Raw genomic sequence first — 23,210 nt, 5'->3', positions numbered from 1 at the left:
GTCAGCTAATGCGAGATATAGTCGCTGGTCAAACCAGCTAACATGTATTCTTAAACGATGAAACTGAGTCAGGTGTGTGGCGAGTGAGCAGAAAACCAGCGAGTCCCGAGCTGCTTTGTTCAAGCGGACCTTTGTCAGCGTTGACCAGGGGCGGTATTCTCGAGTTTTGTCCCTTTTGCGTCCCTTTCAAAAGTGTCCCTTTTGGCGAGCCCTGATTGGCTAACAGCAAACAACCGGAAGGGACGTAACCCAAGCGCAGCAAACCTACTGCCAACCTTCCTTCATGCTGCCCACGTCCACTTCTTAACCGGAAGTACGTCACGATGAAAGGGACGCAAAAGGGACGTTTTCAAAAGGGACAGTTACGAGAATACCGCCCCTGGACAAGTTTGAGTGGTATAACAACAAGATAAAATGGCTCCGACGTTAGTTGGTGCCCATGTGCAATTATTGATTTAAAAACGCAAAGAAAATGACTTGTGTTGAGTTTCTCCGCCGTGTGAACTTGCATGGTTTGGGACAAAGCGGCCATGTTCCCCGTCGCTTGCTTACAGCAGGCCGCGCGTTCTCATCAGCGCGCCACGACTACGGCGACAGCGCGCTTGCTGAGGGAGGTGGGTGACGGAGACCCGGGGGAACGAGCCTAAATTTACGCTATGCCGTCATTACTCATCACTGCATGCGCGGCAGTGCCGCCCACGCAGGCTCCGTGCTCATATATCCGTTCGCTGGTTACACACCAGAGTCGGCGGTTAGGTGTTACGAGTAACCGTGTTAACCGCAACACGTTACTTTTATAGAAGACAGACTTTCTCATTAGACACGAAAATTGGGTCTGTCTGTCTGTCTGTCTGTCTGTGTGTCACTTAATTTAGCCGCCCGGCCAAAAACGGGTGAACACGCCGCGGTGGCGCCGTAACTATAGGCTTTGCTCTGCTGAGCCCAAGGACGCGGGTTAATGTTGTCGAGAGAGAGAGAGAGAGAGAGAGAGAGAGAGAGAGAGAGAGAGAGAGAGAGAGAGAGAGAGAGAGAGAGAGAGAGAGAGAGAGAGAGAGAGAGAGAGAGAGAGAGAGAGAGAGAGAGAGCTTTTATTTGAGCCACGGTTTCCTGAATCTCCTGGCTCTCCACAGCTCGCTGCTGGAGATTAGGGGCGCGTCGAAGCGGCGTGGAAGCGTCCGCTCCGCCAAGCCTGATAATGAGGCTTAGCAGTGGAACCGGCGTGGCGCAAATAATACAAAAGCAAACACTAAAACGAAAGATGAAGATGACTTGAGCTGCTCCAAGCACAACGAAAACAAAACGTCCCAACTGATGGCACGCGAGCAGTGCGAACAATTGAATTAATTGTCAATTGAATTAAATTGAGCAAACCTCCGCTGCATTCATCATGGGCGGAGCCAGGGTGAAGGGAGAGCGAGGGGGTTGGAAGGAGGGATCGTACAGGGGGGAGGGGGTTGCACGGCAGGGGCGGCGGAAGGCTATCGCCTGTCAGCGACATTTGCAGCGAAGCAGGCAGATACACGACCTATTTCTTGTTCGACTTTTCCCCTCCTGTGGATGTACGCATGGAGGGGAAATTTCTGGGATTAGGTGGTGGCTTTCGTAGAGTGCGTCACATCCTTTGAAAGAACAGGATTATCGAGCAGTCTCTGACCCCGTTTCCCGTTTCTTTTCCTTCACACATGGCCACTGTCAGAATAATCTTTGCATACCTACCTCTCATTTTGTTGGTCGCCGGCTGCCTACCGCTCTTCGTCATGATGATCCCCACCAAGCCGCCTGGTAAGGAGCGTGACTTCAACGCGCGTTTGAACGCTGTGAACGTCACTGACATACGTTCTCGAAGCGGCCAGTCTGGTTTTATTAGCAAGGCCCTGCATTTGCACATAAATGCACAATTGGCAAAGTTAACACATTTAATCGTGCGTAAATGAAAATAGTTGGCCGAAAATTATTTTTAAAGACAAACAAGCAAACAAAAAAATCCTGGAGCATTATTAACGAACTAACCAAATCAGAAATGTTTTTTTAACACCGTCTTGACACGACGAAGGGAAAAGAAGGTTCTCTGAAAAACAAACTGAAACACGGAAAAAAAAAATATTGTGAATAAACACCGGCCACGTAAATCCCTGTATTTGTGCAAAAACGTACAATTGACAAAATTAACACCTTCAAGCGTTATAATAATGTAAATGTGCATCATTTGTTGGAGGAAAAAAAACAAAGAAGAGAAGCGGCGTAGGACTGCTGACGCATTAGTATACGATTCTCGGAACTTGTCGCTAAAATTGCGTACTGTTGTCCGGTTAAACGAACCTCATTATTTTACCAGCAGCCACTTATTGTCGTTACATAGTAATGTGACAGTAACAGCGCTTGAGGCAGCAATAGTTTCCTGAATTAAATCGCCTTTCTGAGTAATTTAATTGCACACGAGCGCTCCTAAAGCAGTTAAACCGTGAAGCTTTAAACTCCACATTGCACTCCACATACCCAGTTTGTTTTCTATAGCTCACTAGAGCACGTATAAGCAGACAATATAAAAGCGTATCATGGCATTTCTGCCACGAAATGCACTTCAGGTGTTTCAGCAAATAGTTAAGTAAAACTTTCCTTTCGGGTGAAACAGTATAACAGCGGTGGCGGGCGCCACAAGTGAGCATAAGGTGGAAATTCAAAAACTCTAATATTTACCGTGAAGACAACACACACGTTTTATTTAAAATAAGTAGCCTCCGATAAATCGCCAAACTCCACCCCGGCCCCGAAGGAGGTTGTTTTCCCGCGCAAAATAAACGAACCCTAAATTTTTGGAGAGAGAGAAACAACTTTATTGATCAATAATGAAAACGAGCGCGTTGAGCACCCGATTGGGTGGCTCCGTCTTCACGGGTTCTATATGCTTCCAGTGCTGCAAGGGCTTTGTGGATCAGTCAAAGCCTGGTCTTCCAGGGTGGGGTTGGATAGCAAGATCTCCCATTGCTCGATCGTAAGGAGAGGGGGAGGGGGGTTAGTAGGGGGACTAGTTACGGGTAAAGGTGGAGGAGTAGTTTTTGAAGAAATTGCATTCTCCTATTGGTAGTATTCATTGAAAAGTTTTGCTATCACTTCCTTCGCTTGGCAAAACTAGAAACGGCAACAGACATGGCCGCTGCGCCCCAGTCATGGCACGGCTTGTGCCACTGCGCCCGCACGCCGAAAAAAAAAAAAAAAAAACCGGCGTGCGTCGTCTGCTCTGTTTCAACCCGGTTCTCAACGGTGGTGTCCAACGTTACCAGAATAAGTAACGTTGGTGGTGTCAACACGGGTGCTTTTAATCGCACTCACAATAGACTCGAGGCATTACTTTGCGTTCGCTTTGGTAGAGTTTAGAACGTCCAACAGACATCACATGCTTAGCACGGACAAGTACCGCCATCCCGCGGAGCACGACGTAACCAATGACGGCGCACTCACATGGTTGCCCGCATGCGCGCCTCTACAGTGAATACAAGCCATAACGCGTCAGAGGGTGCCTAGTGCGTTGCATGAGGGCATGTGTTCTCGTATCTTTCTGGGTATATTCTGCTCTGGAGGCAGGGATGGAGGAAGGAGCCTGCCTGGATTTGCCCGTACTACGTTTCTCGTGAAAGTCTACGTTTTTTTTTCCGTGCCCGTCTCTGTGTTCACAGCAAGCGCAACGTACCTTCAAAACCGTACATTCGAACCTCGTAATAAAGAAGTAGTGTCGGGACAGCAAATTTGTTTGTTATAACCGACATTCGTTATAACAGTAGATGAAAACTCGGCTATAACAAATCAAATCGACAATCTGGCTCTCACAAAAGTACTTAATACAAAAATGCATTTTTTGTGGCTTTGAACCCATTATACCCAAGGTAACCCTTACATTTCTCCTTGTTGCATTTGGAGCTCAATGAATCGGAACATCAGTACGTGAAATTACAACAGAACAGAGTTCACTAGACAAAACAGGACTGCGTCCTTATTGATTTGATGAAGGATGTGATCTGCGTCTGGTGGATTCTCACAGCACTGAACAGGATGAAGTTTTCCACAATGTCCACGAACAAAATGGCCTCAGTTCAGGACTACCGGGCTTTTTACAATTATCTTCTCAGCCTCCTGGTCAAATATTTCTTTGTTATATCCGATATCACGCGGCTGTCACGTTTTCGGTTTCGTTATAAAAGGAGAAGTGTCACTGAAAAAAAGCGTGACCAACCAAAGTCCATATTTAGTTAGTTCGCTATAGCCGATAATTCACTATATCAATGTTCGTTACAACGAGGTTCAATTGTGTATCGTTTGTTTGTCTCTGGTCAAGGAATAGTGGTGGTGTTGGAATGTCTCCCTACCATCCCTGTAATTGGGTTTCCATCCCTTTGCCTCCTACTCGATAGCCCGGGAGTTTAGCACTCGGCCCGATTGCTGAGCATATTCGTTGCCCTCAACTGAGTAGTCGGCTGGGATCCAAACTAGTTACATTTTTTTTAGGAGGCGTAGCTTTTTCGAGGATTTTTAGTGCCGCAAAGGACGCCCAGCCGCATATGTAGTCGTACGCAGCTTGTGAGTCCGTAATGATCTTGGTGACGTTAGGTTGCACGAGTGCGAGGGCTATTGCCACTTCTTCTGCTTCCTCCGAAGACGGAGTGTTGATTGATGCGCAAGTGACCAGCTTTTCCAGCCCGGCGACCGCGAACGTTGCCCTCGTGGAGTGTCTGGGTAGATAGGCGTCTGTGTATAGGACAATTTCGTCTTCCTCCAGGGTCCTGAAGAAGGTTCTTGCCCGGGCGTCGCGTCGTCCGGCGTGTCTTTTGGGGTTCATGTTGTGCGGTAGTGGTTTGCGTTCCAGCTTCTCAGTCCATTCTTCCGGTAATTGGCCGTGGCGGGTGTAGTGTGATTCTTAATCCCATCTTGCGGAGGACGTTTCTGACCGCCTTGGTCTGGCTAAGGCGGGCCATTTGATTGGATAGGGGGGCTTCTACGAGCTCGGCTGCTGTGTTGTAGACTCATTTGAAGTAGTTTTGTCGTGGATGGATTTGTGGGAATACTGAGGGCCTGCTTCGTGGCTTTCCTGATTATTGTGTCAAGTTGTATGAGGTCCTTTTGGCGGAGTTGCTTGTACGGTGCTGCGTAGACAGTTCGTGAGATAACCAAGGCCTTAACGAGGCGCAACGTGTCCGATTCCTTCAGACCCCTCCACCTGTGTGCCACGCATCTGATCATGTTCAAGATCCGGTCTGACGCCAGCTTGCTTTTTCTGATCATGGGCGTTGCCTTGCCGTCTGCCTTGATCAGGAGGCCCAGGATCCTGAATTGAGGTACCGGGTGGATACAGATCCCCCCCAGAGCGATTACTATGTCTTCTGCTCGCTTCCCTGATGAACGTGGTCTGACAAATGGTCAGCTTCGACTTTTGAAGCGAACAGAAAAGGCCACAGGCCTTCTCATAGCTGTTGACCGTGTCGGCATCTTTTTGAAGTGTGTCTTCCATCCAGCCATTCGACCCTGCCCTCGCATTCAAGACGGTAATGTCGTCGGCATACAATGCGCGGCCCAGACCATCTATTGACTCGGAAAGCTTGGGCAACGGCAGGGGAGCCAAGTTGAACAGAAGTGGGGACAGGAGCGAACAAACTTTCAAATCTCCCGCCACAGAACGCCATCACTGAGGTCATAGGGGAAGTAAGAGAATAATAGTTGCAAATCCGTTATAGCATTAAGGCGGCTCCACGAAATAGAACCACAGAAGCCATTACAACAGCGTAATAAAGACTGTTGGTACGTTTTGTCGGCAGCTGCAAATCACAGAGACTATTCGCTGTGACGTCATAAGGAGACTGTGAAGAAGTGGCTGGCGAGCCGCCGCCGTTTTCTCTATTATCTAATCTAGAACGAGCGAACCTTGTCTTTTGTGTTATGTCCCCTTTAAGGATAGAAGGCAGAATATATTCTGTTCGAGAAGCCGCAGCCATATATTACCGTCGGATAGATCACCAGTTTTATAACTTGTATTGCGAACATTACGAATTCGCTGAAATACGAAATGGAACGCTTATACACTCGTTCTAGACTTCAAATTTCAGGTTGCTTATCAGCAATCACAGGCCTAAATGAAGAAATAAGGCAGAGTATTAGTTAGAAATTCTAATCAGCATTTTCAATTACCGTGTCTCGTCTGTTTTCTAGAGTTCTCACCACAGATAGAGTATTCATAAAAAGAACAATTAATATGTTTCACACGAGGGTATACCATGTTCTTTGAAGTATTGTCAGTTTCTTATGCAGCATCCGATATTACAGTCGCTCCAGTCTTTAACTGCGTGCGCGAGCGACCACTTTTCTGTGCCTGAGCGCCATATGACGAGGTCAAGTTGCGAAGAGGTTGTGGGTGTAAGCGGATGCTCGGAAAACGCGCTCACCTGGTCCCATGGTCTGCTAGGCTGTTCCTTCTAAAGAAGGTCTCCCCATACAAGCACGCTGGAAACGAACAGGCAGCGTGAGTAAGCGAATGATTTTGCTAGTATTTTATGTTTCGAAGATCAGCGTTGCAGCACACATGATTGATAAATTGATAATAACTGACCTTCCTACAGATGAAAAAAGCATTTACGCCAGGAAGTAGCACATGAATAATTTATGTTCTTCGGCTTCATGGTTGGGCGTCTTCGGGGTATCTTCAGATCTACTTTTCTCGATTTGTTGCGGCAACGTTGACCTTCGGAGCATAAACTTTGCGAAAAAGTATTCGCTTACTCACGCTGCCTGTTCGTTTGGAGCACGATTGTATGGGGTGACGTTAACAGCCTAGCAGACGATGGGCCCAGCTGAGCGCGCTTTCTGAGCAAGCGCTTAGCCTCAACACCCTTGCAACTTGGCCCCGTCATATGGCGCTCATGCAGAGAAAGGTCGTCGCTCGCGCGCGCTAGTTAAAGATTTGGGCGACTGTACTCCGCCGGCGCCAGTAACTACATTAGAATAGAATGTTTGTTCAGGCAAACATTGAAGCTCAAGCCCCACGTGTTCGCGGGCTGTTCACATAATAAATATGAGCTACACTTGATGAATACTGGGCACTTGTAATATCGTTCTTTCCCTCTTCGGGACCTTCGAATGCACCCGCAGCGAGCTCGCACATCGCGCAGTCTACGCCATACAATGAAGCGGAACAACGGGAGTCGCAGCCGTCAGCGCCGCCTGCCGCCGAAGCCGCCCCGGATGAGGATGCGGGAGTAACGCAGCCCTCCCCGCACGATCCCGGGAGCCGCGTCCCCGCCACCAAAGGCTCCGTGCGAAGAGTTCGCGTCGTGACACGTCGCACGCACCGCTCGACGACGACGCTAGCACGATTGCGGTCGAAGACTAAGTCAAAGCGGATGCTGCGCGAAGGACAGCCGAGCACCATGCCGAAGCAAGGTTTGGTTACTTTGGGCGCGTACAAAGCGAGCCATTTCCCATCCGTAAGAGATACAAAAGCTTTAGCAGATGCAAAAGATTTCTTTTTTTTTTTTTTTACCGCGGTGCGCTTACTGCGCCACTTCCTCATTTCGTTTCTCTCCTAATTGTACGGCACGGGGCAAGCCGAAAGCACGTTGTTAGACGTAGAATCTCAGCTACAGCGTCGCGGCTTGAAAGAAAACGGTTCGCAGGTAGCGTGTCGTTGACGTTTCGAGTCGGAAGAACTAGGTATATACGAGTGTTTGACACTAAAAGGAATCGGAACTATTCGGATCTGTTCATCACGACGCGTAAGAAATATGGTAGAGTGTGGTTGTAAGATTTTCGATTGAGTCATTAAGTTATGCAAACGAATACAGTATTGACTATTTATTACGTTGTCAGCAGGCGTCGCCTCTTCATGGCTTCCCCCTGTCACCAGAAGCGGTATTCTTGTGTTTTGCCCGTTTTGTGTCCGTTTCAAAAGTGTCTGTTTTGAGCAAGCCCTGATTGGCTAAAAGCGAACACCCGCATGTGACGCCATACAAGCACGGCGGAGCTGAGCCGCGGCTTCACGGAGCAGACGATTTTTCGTCGCCTTGTTGTTGGTTCGCCGGCGAAATGATAAACGCATAAAAGATAGCTTAGAATAGACTTATTCGTTTAAAATGTGTTTACAAGAACAGTTGCGCAAAAGTCAACCCAAAGCCCTCGTACAACTGGAAGTACGTCACAACAAAACGGACGCAAAACGCACGTTTTCAAAACGGACAAACACGACAATACCGCCTCAGATGGAAAGTTTCCGTGGGACCCTTTGCATATACGTCGGTTCTTAGCACGCGAACGCCATATGCTTGCCCTGTTTGGTGATCTCGAAATAAACCTTTTACAGGGAAAGCCCAGGAGACTCCTGGGAAGGCAAAGAGAGCTGGACCTGAGCCGCATGTGCCGCCAATGGTCCAGCAACCACCACCGCAGCCTCTTCAGGCGAGCAGTTCGCCACAAGGACCTATGGCCAAAGGGCACATTGGCCGGCGCCGAGTGCGACGTGTGCTCCGCAGACGACTCAAAATCACCGGGGCAACAGTGCGGGACGTTGCCGGAGGTGCATCAACAGGGTCTGCGCGCACTGTGCCATCGGCGTTCGACTCCGCCGGTACGAGTGCCGGCAAGCGAGATGAGAGCGGACTCGCCGAGGACGTGTTGTCCACCGTCGCGCGTGGTCTCCACCGCCGTGACGAAGAGTTCCGCGCAAATCCGACTTCCATCCAGCCGAGCACGGCTCGCGTGACTGAGAAGGTTAAAGGCGCTAGAATTACGGACACGTTGGGGCTGAATATCGGCACAGTACATACGCACGAATCTTGTTTCAACTCTTCGCACTGTGAGGCTTCAAACAAAAGCGCCTTGCCCACAGCGTGGCTGAAAGAAGAGACGAAACTACCGGAAGATTCCCAGGCGCGTCTCTTCCAGTCTGGGCGATACTCGACTCGGTTATTCGGAGGGAAAGACCAAGCTCTTGACAGGAGCGGGACGTCTGAGATAGAACATGGAACCGATGAAATCGGCATTTTGGACTGGCTGTTCGCCCACAGAGCGCGCGACAGGAAGTCCTGGGAAGAATTGATAGAAAAAAGGGGAACCACGCCATATTTTAGCGCCATAACTGGACGGAAGATTCCGCTAACAAGTTCGGCAGGAGCTCTTTCCGTAAAGTCATTCAATCTTTCATCGAAGGTGCCGTTAGCAACAGATAAGGCAAGCACAATCAAACAGGGACAAGTCTCAAGTGAGCCGGTCACCGTCATGGTGAGCATGTCTTCGAAGTCAAACGCACTGCTGAAGCACCCTCAGTCCTCTTTAGCAACGAGCAGGTCGTCACCAAAAGGTAAAACGACATTAATTCAGTCGACTGTGCCGGCATTGATTTTCAAAAACGGTGGAAGCGAAAACAGGGCAACTGGCGTCAATTTGAGAGGCGGAATAGTTGCTCACGAAGGAAGGCGGGCCAACGACGACTCTAACGACGACGATGACGATGACGACGATTATGACGATGACGACGCGGACTTGGTTAACAATAACGGCAGTGAGAGGCACTCAGGAAAGCGGGACAGAGAACACTTTTGGCTGAAAGACGAAGGTTTGCGAGCGTCTAGGGGGCTTCAAAAACCATCAGATGAATCCCGCCGAGAAATTAGCCCGAACTCCAACGGCAACCGGCAGTCGATAACGGCAATTGACAATGGCAACCGACAAACGGCGAGCCGACAACCGACCAGAAGTTCTGACCGGAAATCCGAAGCCAGAATAAATATCGAGCTTCGAAAACTGGACTCGAGGGTAATTAGCCGTTCGGCCCCAGATGGTCTTGGACGAAATGAATTGTCCCTCGGAAGTTCTTTCAACGGGTCTTGGAAGCATGACGTAGACAGCAGCCAGAATAATAGCGTATCAAGGCAAACTACAGTGCATCCTGACAGTAGCAGTAACACCTACTGGCAACCCCACCAACCCTCTTCAAAGAGTTCCTTCGGCGAGATTCTACCGGAGAGAAAAATACCAATGTCAGGCGCGGCTGATGCGCCCACCAACGAATCTCAATTATCTCTTCCTAAGAAATTAGACCTGCCTCCAAGGGGAATTGAAGAAAGCAATGGGAAAGTTCGAACTGGCGACCCTGCTCAAACAAGGTCAACGCTAGAAAAGACAACAGCGCATGAAATTAAGGTGTCAGGAGAGGAACGCACTCATGAGCAGACCATCGAAATCAGATACAAATACGGAAATGACGAGTTGAGAGCACACACGTCTACAACTACTATCGGCCCATCTACAAGTACTCCTGTAAACTCCAAGGACAGCGGTACGCCGGAAAGACCTGACAGCGGAGAAACCATGACAGGCCAGTTGTTTTCAGACAGGAAGGGGCATGCACTCACGGGACAACCGGGCTCTGACGATACTGCAAAGACGTCGGCCGTGTTCACGCCGTCCAGCGCAGATACGCCTCGTACATCAAGTGCAGGAACGTTGAGAAGGAAGCGTATAAAGTTCGAAACAACCGGGCACGACACCGTTCCGCATGTCGTCGGGCTGACATCACCGGCTGCCAACGTGAAGGTAAAAGCGTCAGGTAAGGTAACGGAAACGACTAAATGTACAGATAGAAAGTGCGCACAGAGAAAATGAGAAGGAACAAGTTTATTGATGTTTACTGTTCGCAGGAAACTGCCGTGATTATAAGCGGCAAAGAACATCGCTTTGGGCTGTGGGAGACAGCAGGTGACGCAATGAGAATGATGGGAAAAAGAGTATCTCAGTCGCGCGAAAGCAGTGACGTCTACTGCGAACATACGCCAAAAGCCGCTGTAAATCTGTAGCTCTTTCAAGACTAGTAGAAACATGAAAGAGGAGGGCAATAGCGGTTGATACAGGCAATGACTTCGTTTATTTACGGTACAAATTGTGTTGACGAGGTCAGCTTTGCGTGGCCTGATTTTAACGTAATCGTCTAAACAAGTTTGTTCATTGGGGTCCAAATGCCAAGGATTCGTACGCAAGCAGCAACGCCATTGCGGACACGTCTATGCAAGTAATGCAATACACAAACTATTTCTGAAATGTCGCCTTTTGTAGGATTTCCTAAGTATTGATTTCGTGCTATTTAAAGTGTTGCGGTTTATCACTCGGATTCTCAACTGGCGGGTGTCGGTGGACGCACTTCTTTGGGCCTTTGCCCAGCCGCGTACCTATGCTATAGCTTTATTGCTCACTGCTTTATTATTAGCTTTGTCGTGTAAATATTTCGCTGGCAAGAGAAGTTCGTTGCATTGCAATTTCACTTGAACGACTGCAGCCGTTTCTGCTCGACACAGTGACAGAATTTTTGGTCGCCGACACGTATAGCTTGTCGTTCTCAAACTGTGTTTTGTAATTGCTCTATAGAATAATTTAAATGAAATCGCGCAGTTAGAACTACGAACTAAATTACTGTTAATCATTTGACCCTATTCAAATGAACGGATCCATCACAGCGAGTTGCTTTCTTTACGCATTTTAGCGAATACATTTGATCCTCGATTTTACAAAATCTGGTTTTATGAATTTATTGATTAACAAAAAAAGTTGTGTCCCCCTGCTGTTGCCTATAGGCTTAATAATTCCTCGATTTCGCGAAGTTGACTATTCAACGAATTAATTTGCGGGTCACAAACCACTCGAGGTAGAACTGCATGTGCTTCGTTCCACTTGAGCAACCGTTGGAGGTGTCCATTCCTGAATATATTAGAGCGGACAGGCTAGCCTTAAAATACTTGCTCTCTGTTGCTCGTATTTTAAAGGGGCCTTGAAACACTTTTTTGTTGATCTTAAACGCAGGCCACGCCTTGCCAGAGCGGCTGAACGTTGTCTGTTCCATGACAACCACTTACAAGGGCCCATATCCAGTCAGCCTATGCAACGTGATTGTTATCAAGGATGCTGTTGAATTTGACCAGACGAGAGTCATGTTCACGGTCCGGTCATACGGCAAGTACTCAAATGTTACTTCAGTTTTTACGGTCTTTATTAAAAGAACACTACAGAGTAAAAACGAGTCGAGTTAGGTCCGTAGGTTATCGTTGCAGTAAATATAAATATACCAAATTCGTATACTAGCAGCAACAATTTACTAACGAAGAAATTACGAAAGCGTGAGAAACCAGTATCATTGCCGTTTGAACTTGAAACTGCAAATCAACCTTCATCAAATGACGCCTTAATTACCACAGAAATTGCCATTGAATAATTGAATAACGGTCTGTTGGGTAGCTGCTTTAGTTTCAGATTGACACCATGCCGGCGTGTTACACTGAGACGCGGCAACTTGGCTTGTGGAAGTTCCTTGCGTGCACGGCCTGGCAATGGGCGCAGGAGATGAAAATAAGCGATCTTTCAAGATGTGCTTTTGCTTTAGTCCAGGGCTGTGCCCAACAGACAAGACACTGTTTTCTGGAATTTGTACAGCTACTTACTGTACGAAATGGCGAAGGAAGCTGCAGTATACAAACTGTAAAGGCGGCACTGCCTTTGTCGGAAGGGCAAAGACGATTTGGCAAGCCATGCGTCAAGCATCCGGCATCTGAATTTGCTCAACGCTGCTGAACGGGTCCGAGGCTAGAGAAAGCGTCCGTCGAAAGCTTTGTCCTTCGATCTTCGCAGACGCGTTCCTGTCACTCAAGGCTCTGCAGTACGGGCACTCGTTCAAGATCGCCGGCCTCCTGACGTGGCGCAACATCGAGCAGTTCCGGTTGCAGGAGCCGTCGAGCGACGCCTTGGTGGACAAAGTGAGGCGGCTGCTCCTGCGCATCAACTTCGACGGACTCTGCGTAGACCTGGCTGGAGTCACGCGCGGAAACATCATGGCCTACCGGCACATCCTCAGGGTACGGGGGCGCCACCTGCCGATCTCTGGCGACGCTATTGTCAAATGCGGTAGAGGTTTTAGATGCACCGAAACACTCACTATAACACAGCCCTCGGTACAAGAAACTGAATTGCTATAAGCGGTACTTCGCTGAAAGCAGGGATTATTTGCTCTTCATGCTCTGCAGCGGAGACCATACAAAAAAATCCTGGGCCATCTCCACTAACGTGAAACCTGGGGAGGGGGCGAAGTGTGTAAGTGTATTCTTGGCGCCTTGGCGTTTTTGCCCACGGAGATGAAACCGTTGTTGGTAGAGGTATACAGCTTTGCTGTAAAAGTCTCGTGTCATTCAAGAACTAGTCGTTCTAGCGCGAGACATTGGAAAACGAGTGTTTCGGTTTTTTAGTGCCGTGACAACATGAAACGGCGACGGCAATAAGAGATGCCGACAGCCCGAGTTTCTAAGGGACTTCGCCTCTAAAACTTCGAATAAGGCGAGCATTTGAATAAAGCGATTATGTTATCACGAGGGTTTGATGCGTATTGCCGCGGTTTTGTCCATGATTCGATGTAATCCACACACCGCCTATTTTATCGCGAAGCTCCGTGAGTAGAAAAGGGGATGCAGAACGTCCTCCACCTCCTGCTTCAATCTTCGTGACGCAAAATCCCTTTCCCACATTGGCTTCTCTTCCCCAATAGTGTCTCAGCTGATCGGCGATGAGGCTGAGTACGAATCTCGTTCTGAGATGATATACAGCCTGGGACAAAAGTAAGCGGGGCGCGGCTTCCGCTGCTAAAAATAATTTTTCAATAGATCGCAGCTGTACGCCATCTTAGGAACTTCCAGCGACCATTATTTGTACTAAGGTGGCTTTGTATCGTTTGTTACTGTGCAGATAGTTTGAACTGATAATATACACAACAAAATTTTCTGTTGTTCACGTTCGTTGGTTGTGAATGTGCTTTATGACAGACCACCGCAGAACTGTGACGTAGGAGTTCTTAAGGTCATGCACCGGAGTATGAAAATATGTGCTTTAGCGATGTTCATATCTTGTTATTTTTACAGGAAATGAGAGTGAATCTAATGGATGAGAAGTTGCTCTGCTCCCTCTTCGACTACAACGTTCTCTACAAGGCTTCATTCCATGAACTGCTATCCTTGCTTAGGTAAGCGCGGCGGCGGGAAATCTTGGTTGCATGCGAATACCGGCCGCAAAAAATCCATCCAAGCACTTAATTTGAAACAACGATATTGAGACGTAGCACGAATGGAGATGAAATGTCCGGGTGAGTGAAGGGGTTGAAGGTAATTTAATAAGGCGAACTTGTGCCTCCAACAACTCAGCGAAGCAGTCCCTTGCTTCGGCACACCACGCGATAGCCTGGCGTTCTTGCTCGCCCGGATGTGCTGTCGCGCACAACTGCCCGAGACACTTTCTTCATCGTCGTCGTCGTCAGTCCGTCAGCACGGCCTGAAGAGAGGTGGCTGGAGGTGTTCCCTTCGTTGTCGTCGTCTTCAAACTTCTTGCATAGATCAGACACGACAATATGTATAATCAGACACGACAAGATCAGACACGACAGACACGACAAGATCAGACACGACAATATGTATAACGAAACAGGCAATATCAGTATAGTCGAACCTCGTTATAAAAAAGTAGTATAGGGGCAGTAAATTAGTTCGTTATATCCGATATTCGTTGTAACCGTAGAGGTAAAAACCGTCTCTAACAAATCGGCAATCTGGCTCGCGCAACAATCCTAGATAAAAATCGCATTGTTTTAGGCATAGAACCCACTATAAACGAGGTAATCCTTATCTGTCCCTTTGCGGCATTTCAAACTAAACAGACAGGAACGTGAGAACGTGAAATTACAACAGAACAAAGTTTGTTCGGCAAGACATGCCTGCGTTCTTATTTACTTAAAAAGGCCATGAAGACAAAATACAAGTTTTTTTTATTCGAAAGATTTCGTGTTTTATAAAGCTCCTAGCGCTTGTCTGGCAGCAAATGATGCCGTATTCACTGAGAAATTAATCATTTTAGGTTAAATTTTTGATTCACCCGCCAAATCATGCGTTTTCGGGACGTCAGCAATGAAGTCATAAGCGCGCTTATACAAACGAACTTGCACTGCGTGGTTCGGCCGCAGCGCTGCTTGCCGTCAGTTTTCCCAGATGGCGCTACCGTACTCATGCATGAACCGTTGTATGTCGTTGCTTTGTTTTTTGACCGTATTTGCACCTCGCTTGTTTTTATTACTGTAGAAAGTAATCGTTTCGTGGAACATGGAATATCCTCGACAAACGGGATCACGTAAGACAACGTTGCTTACGCCAATCGGCCAGTGCGTGTAAGACAACTCGGAAGCGGCGGACTGCTGTGCAGCTAAAACAAGCCTAGTGCTCGCAGTACTAACAAAGTACGCATCGGTACTTCTATGTCTACAAGTGCTTTCGTAACTTCCACTGTTTATCCCCCCATTCTTACTACTATAAATAGAATGTGCCCTAAATTTAAGCGCTAATAGTTCGTTCGGCAAGCTTATAAGCTCTGCCTAATTGGCGTTTGCTTTTTACAGCCTCCGCCAATCGCAGAGCTGGCTGGTATGACATCATAGGATCTGTTGCGGGAAATGAGATAGTGAGTCGCAAGGCTATTCCCCTTGTTCCTAATTATTTAGCTTATTTGAACGAATTCAGAGTGTGTTATAAGTGGTGTCAGGCTGATTCTAACGAGGCAATCTTTAGAATGAACCGAACTTGTGTTTTGTCTTCATGGCCCCCTTAAAGCAGGATCTGACCTTTGCCTGGTTGCTTTTCACAGTCTGAGCGGAATGAAGTTTTTTCGGAGTGCTCATGCGATAAAGGGCCTTTTCCACTTATGGAGTTTTTCAAGCTACTAAAAGATGGTTGTTTTGCCCCAATTTTTTAATTGTGCTTTTATTAGTGTAGCTGTCGAGTTTTGAGTCTCTCGGGAACCAAATATTTCTTCGTTATAGCCGATATTGCGCTGCTCTCGAGGTTTCGGTTCCGTGATATGAAGAATAGGTGCCATTGAAACGAAGCGTGACCAAACAAACTTCGTATTTAGTTCGCTATATCCAATAATTCGCTATATCAGTGTTCGCTATGACGAGGTTCGACTGTACCCAACACTAGAAAGTGACAGCCGGCAAAATTACAAGTGTCTCTTCAGCTGCCACTGAGAGGCATTGTCACCTAAGTACTTATTTTGAAACCTAGTATACACGCCGTGTAAGGCAACGTAGACATTTACAAATGCCTCCCCTTGCGCTACATATTACGTGCATGTCGGTGCTTTCTTTGACAACCCTCTTGCCCATGGGGAAATTTAGCGCTTGCATGGTAGCGAAGCTACAGCTGTTTTGCGGTGGGTGTCTTTTGCTCTTGGCCTCCGCTTCGAGCCACACTTTATATTTAGCCATATCTCTTATGCATTTCCTGCGTGCGTGGCGTGGGACGACGTTTCTCTCACAGGATATTCAACACTACCGTGATCTACCGGAGCGTGCCATCCATTTCCAGGATGGAGACGTCAGTACCCAACCCATTCCGTCACCTCAGCAAGAAGAAATACTCACTGGTACGTCCCGTGATTGTCTGCTGTGGTTCTCAAGGCGTGACGACCTTCTACACATCAGCGCCGGCGAAACATAATAAATGCACCGCAATTTTTGAGAAACGGCACACCGAAACCTTTTATTAAACGCACAGTTTAACAAACTACAAGCATCTTCTTTCCCTACTAGCTGTGCGGAGAACATTCCAGGACATTTTTCGTAAAAGCGGCAGTCAGAGGTAGCAGCTAAGTGCGAGTTGACCTTCAGGGGCGTGTGTTGAAATGTCTTACAACTAATTTTAAAATGCTTTCGGATAAAAAAAAATTTTACCACTAAAGTTAACACACGGGAATTACCTAACTCATCCCCTTCCCATCAACGCTTGAGCAGGAACTAGAAAAAAATTGGTTCCAATCCATGTTGTGAAGGGGATTGGAAAGCAAAGCCTTAAAGGGACCCTGCAACACCTCTTTCAACTTTTTTAAAAATCTTAAAGGCTTGAAGTACGTTGTCACTCAACACACCCAGTACTTAGATGAGGGGTTCGCAAAGTACCTCAGCCAAAAATTATTGCTCTATGTCCATCAGATAACTTGTAAACTCACTCAAAAGATTTTTCTCGCTTTCCCGGTCTTGACGTTTTTTTATGGCTCGAATTACGTCACTGAGGCCATGTAGCGACTGTTGGCCGGCTTTCCTTCAGTTGCAGCAATGAACGCTTTTCGATAGCAACTTTAAAAATAAAGGCACAAAAGCAAACCAGAAATGGAAGGCGTATCTGGTGCGACGAGCAAATCACGCAGTGCCGCTCCGTGCTGGCGATAACTGTAGCTTTCGCAGTGCTTCCAGAAGCGAAGGAAAGAGTGAAAACGTTTATCGGAAGTGTTGAAGGGTCCCTTAAACGACATCCACAACAGTTGCCCATGCGACGTCTCTTTAATTTATGCACGTGGCTCTAAAAAGAGTGAAACCAGAGATTCTGCCCGCCGTTACCTGGAATTCGCGGGGCCGGCGTCCCGTACGCAGCAGAATCGGCCAAGGCCGGGCTAGAGCGGCGGCGTCCGCCGCTCTAGCCCGGCCGTGCGTTGGCAAAAAAAAAAAAAAAAAAACCCGGAGAGGAGCGTCTTTCGAAGGGTGAGGCATTGGAACCTAGCCATCCTGATGTGCTAGCTCGGGGCTACACCAACGCGTGACACAAGCGCAGACACCGAAACAATTCGGCACGTGAGCTTAGTGATTCCAAATTTAGGTAGATTAAAACTACTTAGTTTAGTAAGTCTGAGAATTGCGAGAAAGCTACGGAGCTTTTATAATCGCTATTTATGGGAACCAGTTGCTCCGTTCGCCTTTTGTAATACCTCTTAAAACACAACCGAATCGGTATTCACCAATTTAGAAAACGGGAGTCCCATTCATGGCAAGCAGTGCCCAAAATGTAGCGCTTCTCTAGCGCCAGACGTTTGTTTACGTGGTCTCTAAACTTTGTTTTCCCTCCCTGAAAACCAATCCTTAACGTATCTTTGCCGCACGACCACTTAATTCCGTCGGGTCCGGGTTACGAAGGAGGTGCTGTCGAACAAGTTAATCAAGCCGCGCGAAGGAAGCGCGTAATGGACGCGAAGCTACGCCTAAACAGGCCCAGAACAACCGTCGCTAAAGCAGACGACAAAACCGTACCGCCGACGCGCCCACCGGCGACAGGCACCTCCGCGCGGGGAACGCTGAGTAAATTCGCCGCGTTATTTACAGTGTGCTCCATGATGAGAAATGTAAGAGGAAGAGAAAGGAGAACTAGTGGTGGTGGTGGAGGGAATTAAAGGAGAGAAAGGAAATAGGTGGAGGAGGAAAGGAAAAAAAAGGAGGAAAGAAGGAGGACAATAGAAGAGGGTGAAAGGAATAGAAGGGAGACAGGAAGAGGAGTGGAAAATGAGAGGGAGTGGTAGGTGGACAAGATTTAGGGTCGGAGGGGAAATATAGGTTTGGGAGGCTGAAAAAATTAGGAGTGGGAGGAGTTTGGAGGAAGGAAGCGGGTACAGATAACTGGGGAAGTCGAGCATAGAAGAGAACTGAATCTTTAGGGGGGAGGGTAGGTTTCAGTCAGCAATAGTAAACGCAGGGGCGGACGGGGACAGAGGGGAAGTGAATGAGAGGATGAAGAGGGAAGAGGAAGAGTGTAGGAGGTAGCAGGGAGAAAGAACTAGGCGCTACCTGGCAGGGGTGGCAGAAACGCTATCCTCTTTCGACGTCATTATGTGCGAGGCAAACGGCCGAGTTTTGTCATGCGTATCGTTTCGTGATATAAACTATGAATTGCTCTTATTGGTGGTTAACAGGATGCGGCATTGGAGTTCGCGATGGAGGTCCGCGGCCCGTCGCACCACCGTAGCGTGTGCTGGACGCTGACTCCCTGGGGCATGGAGTACCGGCTGCTGCTGCCCACGGAGGCCACGGGCGTGGGAGTGCTCGCGCGCTTCGTGCGCTCCGCCGTGCCCGGCTCGGACGTAAACCAATTACCTCTTTTGCTTCACACACACTTTGATGATGTGGCACAGCGCAAAAATACACAGGGCATAGCGGGGTAGCACAGGACGGGCGCTGACTGGGAACTAGTATTTAGTGAAAGGAGCACAAATATAAACCTACACGTACAATTTCGCGTAGTGGAAACAAAAACAAAAATTGACGCACGAAACCAGAATAAAAGGCATCAGCACAGAGCACATGGCTAGGACGTATCTAGAAAAGTTGTTTAAAGCGAAGCTTTCTATGTCTTAATTGTGCCGGTGTGAGAAACGCACTGCAGAGAAGTCAACGTTACTGCAGGAAAGCCAACTTTACACAATTGGTCTCCACATAGGGCACATGAATCACACGCCGCATAAACAATGTGATATCTTCAAATGCATAAGGGTTCCATTGTAGTAGACGAACACAGTTTAGCGTCATACGGTTGAGCGATGATGGTCATAAAAGCATTCTCTAATAGGCGCACAGATGGCACATTGATCACGCCACACGCATAACCAATGGGAAGCCCAAATCAACGACAACGCTGAGCTTACCGAAGCAGCCCATCAAGATGGCCCAGTCACAAACTAATAGATACAAAATCATAACATCACATTCGGTTGGCTCAGCGTTATCCTAGGTATAGGCTTTGGTTGATGGCATTATGGACTTTGTATTTGTATCGGAGAAAGCTTTGCGTTTTAACTATCTTACTTCCAGAAAGGGCGTTAGATTTTTTCCTGTTCATACAGCGTCAGAGAGGGCTTACTTGCGCACGTGCCCACGTTCTTTCTTATATGATAGCACCCGACACTTCGCGTGTCAGATGGTCTTTGTGTTTGTACAAAATGTCGCCATCATTTTTTAAGTTACTCTGGTGTTCGCGTAAGCCCAAACTTCCCGTAATGTTACAATACATACCTTGGCTATCGCCTACATTGCAGATTGCTCGAAGAGAAAGTGTCAGCTAAAATACAGCGGGTAAGAATATTTCTGATAGGGATAAACGTGTCTTTATATGCGTATTTATCGTTCGAATGAAAAAGAAAAGAATTTAATGGGTTGTGGAACCAGAATATGGCTTACACCTTCGACTTTTTAACAGGGCGCCAGAAGTTGCACGGAATAGAAAAAAAAACTAAATGTAAGTTTGATACTTAAATTTGTACGTCATGAACCACATTAATACATCAAATTATTGCAAATATGAGCAATAATACAATATAAATTGGACAGACTGGTGAGTGAAGTATCGTCTACGTGAAGCATTGTGCCTAATGGGCTTTGGAAAAGCCAATAAATTCCGAATATTGGCGCTGCACGAAATATAACTTATGAAGCGTAATTTGCTCAAATTAAGCCACACGATTTATCAAAATAGCAGCATTTCATCGGCTAATGTGCTCATAAAAGACGAATTGTAAAGACTGAATTTTAAGTTTACATACTTCTAGGTTTGCGTATTTGTTTAAAAATGGTACGAGTCAACAGCACCTAGGTACTTCCAACAATGTCCTTAACAATTCTTGTTCTTTATTCGGATGTAAATATGTGACTTGAAATGGCTAATTGATTAGTGAATTGGTTTTACAGCATATTTCTTTTGGCCATGACGGTTACAGTCGACTCGGAGCCTCTTCTCAAGGCCAAAACAAAGTGCATAAGGATTAAAAATCCCATAAGGCAAAAAGACCAGTTTTAAAATGTGCGGCCTAAATACAGTTCGCGCGCACTTCCAAAACTTCGCTTGCCGTGGTGATGCAAAATGTATGTGCCCTTCGCTCGCGGTGACGATGTAACTGCACTTCAACTCACCTTGATCGTCTATATTTTGGCCACTGTTGCTTGTCGCAACATTGCCTCAGTCGAAAGAGAACCACCTACCGCATTAAGCCGTACACTGTTATTTATTTAGTCAAAGGTTTCTAGGCTAGACAAGACATCCTTAAGAACCTGGTTGGAATAAGAAAAGCTATGTCCACCGCCAGATCAGTATAACTTCGTAGCAGACATCGCCTTCTGGACAGGAGGCGAGCCTTGCTTCGCTTTCCCGTGGAGGTTCCTGATGGGGGAGGGAAGGGGGGAGGGAATTCACCACCAACTTGTTTTCCTAGCCGGACGAGAGTTGCGTTCTTCCAAAGTATTAAAACAGGGAACGACAAAACCGAACCATTTTTTAAACAAGGAGAAGAAGGCGAGGCCAGTGACCGATACGTTCGGTTTAACCCCCTTGATTCCTCATGTACAGTGGAAGCGACGTGAAGGACTACGTTATGTTCTGTCGCCCTCAATGTTGCCACCCATACTTTGGCAATCGCACGCAGTGCGTTTGCACGTTACAACTTAATAATGTACTGCAGCTCTGTTCCGTGTACAAGAACACGCCGAGGAGCTACGACAATCTGACGGCCTCTTGGTACCTCGTGAACGACACCAAGTGGGTCGCCTACGACGACTATCAGTCGCTGCGCATCAAGGTACTCTTGACTCCTTAACGTGGAGCAAAGTCTTTAAAAAAGTTCGGATAAATTTCGCCAATTTTCGCTGGTAAATTTCGTCAAGTTTTGGGAAAAGTTCGAAGACACTTCGTCAAATTTCGCCGGAAAATTTCGCACAGGAAAAAGTCCGCCAATCGCGCAGGATATGGGAAGTGTATGCAACAGGCCCATCACGAAAGGACATGTGGCCTGTTAGTAACGGGCCCATAATGCGAAGCGTCCTCATTTAGGTGATTTGGTTCAGCTTTAGTTGCTTCACCCCGACCCATAAGCTCCTATCTTTCGGTTGCAAGTGCCACATGTGTTCTTTCTTCCTTTCCGTCACCTTTCGTCCATACCCATGGAGAAGAAGGGATGGATTGAGCGCTTCCGTGGCACAGCGGATAATGCGCTAGTTTGACAATCCATTCCAAACCAATCCAAATCAATATGAGCAAATTATGCGCTCATCTTCGAGCATGCATGCGTCCAAACAACCACCACGTGCGAAGCAACGCGTGACGCACACACATCACCTAGGAGCAACGGTGTGTATTAATGAGATTCAAAATTCCACGCACTGTGCAACCTATATGGGCTGCTTTGTGCGGTGTTCTCGCAGGTCCCTCAGCTTCTGGCGGCTTTCGCTCCCGACTGCGTGTACGTGGATGACGTGCAGAGGGACGACCCCCTGGGCGTGTGCGGGGAGCGACCTTTCCCACTGGTGGCCGCGGTGCGCGACATATTCACCGAAGTCCTCAGACACACCACGCGACACATTGAAACGCCGACACCGAACCTCCGCCTAACGGGCCCGATGCTTGTCTAACGTCGCACCAACGGCGGCGAGGTGCGCAGCCGGGGAGAGCCATTAAAGCACTCGAAAGCACTTACCGTGTTGGATCCCGCTCTTGTATTACACCGACATAAAAAAATGTGGGCCTCAGAATGTCCCAAAAGTTTTAAGGTACCCCTGTCACGGGGAAATATTAACGTAGTTTTGATGCACAAAAAGGGCGCTGTCAAAGAGCTTAATAATTATAGAACCATCACCCTACTCTGTTTTATACAAGTTATTTACAGTGGTAATAACCGGAAAAGTAGCACACTGGATTGCCAACAACAGGGAGTAGAGGCTGGATTAAAGAAAGGCTGCTCAATGCTGGAATGCATTCATTTCGTAAATCAGGTAATGCACAAATCCGTGTACTGTGATGAGCCACTTCACGTTGCATTTGCGGATTACGAAAAAGCGCTTGATTCTGTATTTTCTTCAGTGCTTCTACACTGCTGTATTAGAAGCACTGAAGGACCAGGATGCTCACACAAGACTCTTGGAGACATGTACAAGGGACGCACAGGCACGATAATCCCTTATAAGAACAGTAAAAAGTTCCAGATCAGGGAGTGAGTGAGACAACGTGGCATTATCTCCGAAATTGTTTGCAGCCTGTCTGGAGGGGGTATTAAGGAAGCTTTAATAGGACAAGTTAGGGGAACGAGGGAAGGGAGAATACTTGAGCCACTTGAGATTTACAGACCTAGACAACTGCAAAGAAAAATAAAAACTGTGGTTGATTCCTTTTCCATAGGAATCAGTAAAACACGAAAGTGAAATGTGCAGCGAAATCTGCAGCTGAGCATGATTTGCGGGTCGGCGGCTGTCTTGTGGGTGTGCTTGGCGAGCGACTTCATGCTGGCTGGTCGCTTCGGCAAAGGAGTACTCACGTCATCTCCGTGACGGATATGACGTCAGTGAAATATTGGTGTATCCCGGC

The 23,210-nt window shown here is 47.5% G+C and overlaps 1 protein-coding gene across 1 annotated transcript; it reads left to right on the top strand.

Moving 5' to 3' along the window:
- The first annotated feature begins 1,757 nt into the window (after nt 1–1,757).
- Nucleotides 1,758–22,261, top strand: LOC144146206 (uncharacterized). Its single transcript, XM_077678170.1, has 10 exons — nt 1,758–1,782; nt 7,132–7,295; nt 8,339–8,564; nt 11,827–11,976; nt 12,649–12,872; nt 13,926–14,026; nt 16,365–16,470; nt 18,781–18,948; nt 21,316–21,432; nt 22,055–22,261. Exons 1-10 carry the CDS (start codon nt 1,758–1,760, stop codon nt 22,259–22,261), a joined length of 1,488 nt encoding a protein of 495 aa, XP_077534296.1.
- The last annotated feature ends 949 nt before the right edge of the window (nt 22,262–23,210 follow it).

The sequence above is a fragment of the Haemaphysalis longicornis genome, unplaced genomic scaffold (assembly GCF_048455015.1).
Source record: "Haemaphysalis longicornis isolate Haplotype H1 unplaced genomic scaffold, Haemaphysalis longicornis Haplotype H1 scaffold_7, whole genome shotgun sequence".
Taxonomy (NCBI): Eukaryota; Metazoa; Arthropoda; class Arachnida; order Ixodida; family Ixodidae; genus Haemaphysalis; species Haemaphysalis longicornis.
Note: the sequence above shows the minus strand (reverse complement) of the source record. Positions and strands in the feature narration are given on the sequence as shown.

Bases quoted from the DNA above. Each gene is read 5' to 3' on its own strand.
- LOC144146206 (XM_077678170.1), top strand. From the start codon at position 1,758: ATGATGATCCCCACCAAGCCGCCTG. The intron at 8,565-11,826 runs GTCTGCGCGCAC...TCTTAAACGCAG, and splicing joins GCCGGAGGTGCATCAACAGG to GCCACGCCTTGCCAGAGCGG. The intron at 16,471-18,780 runs GTACGTCCCGTG...GGTGGTTAACAG, and splicing joins GCAAGAAGAAATACTCACTG to GATGCGGCATTGGAGTTCGC.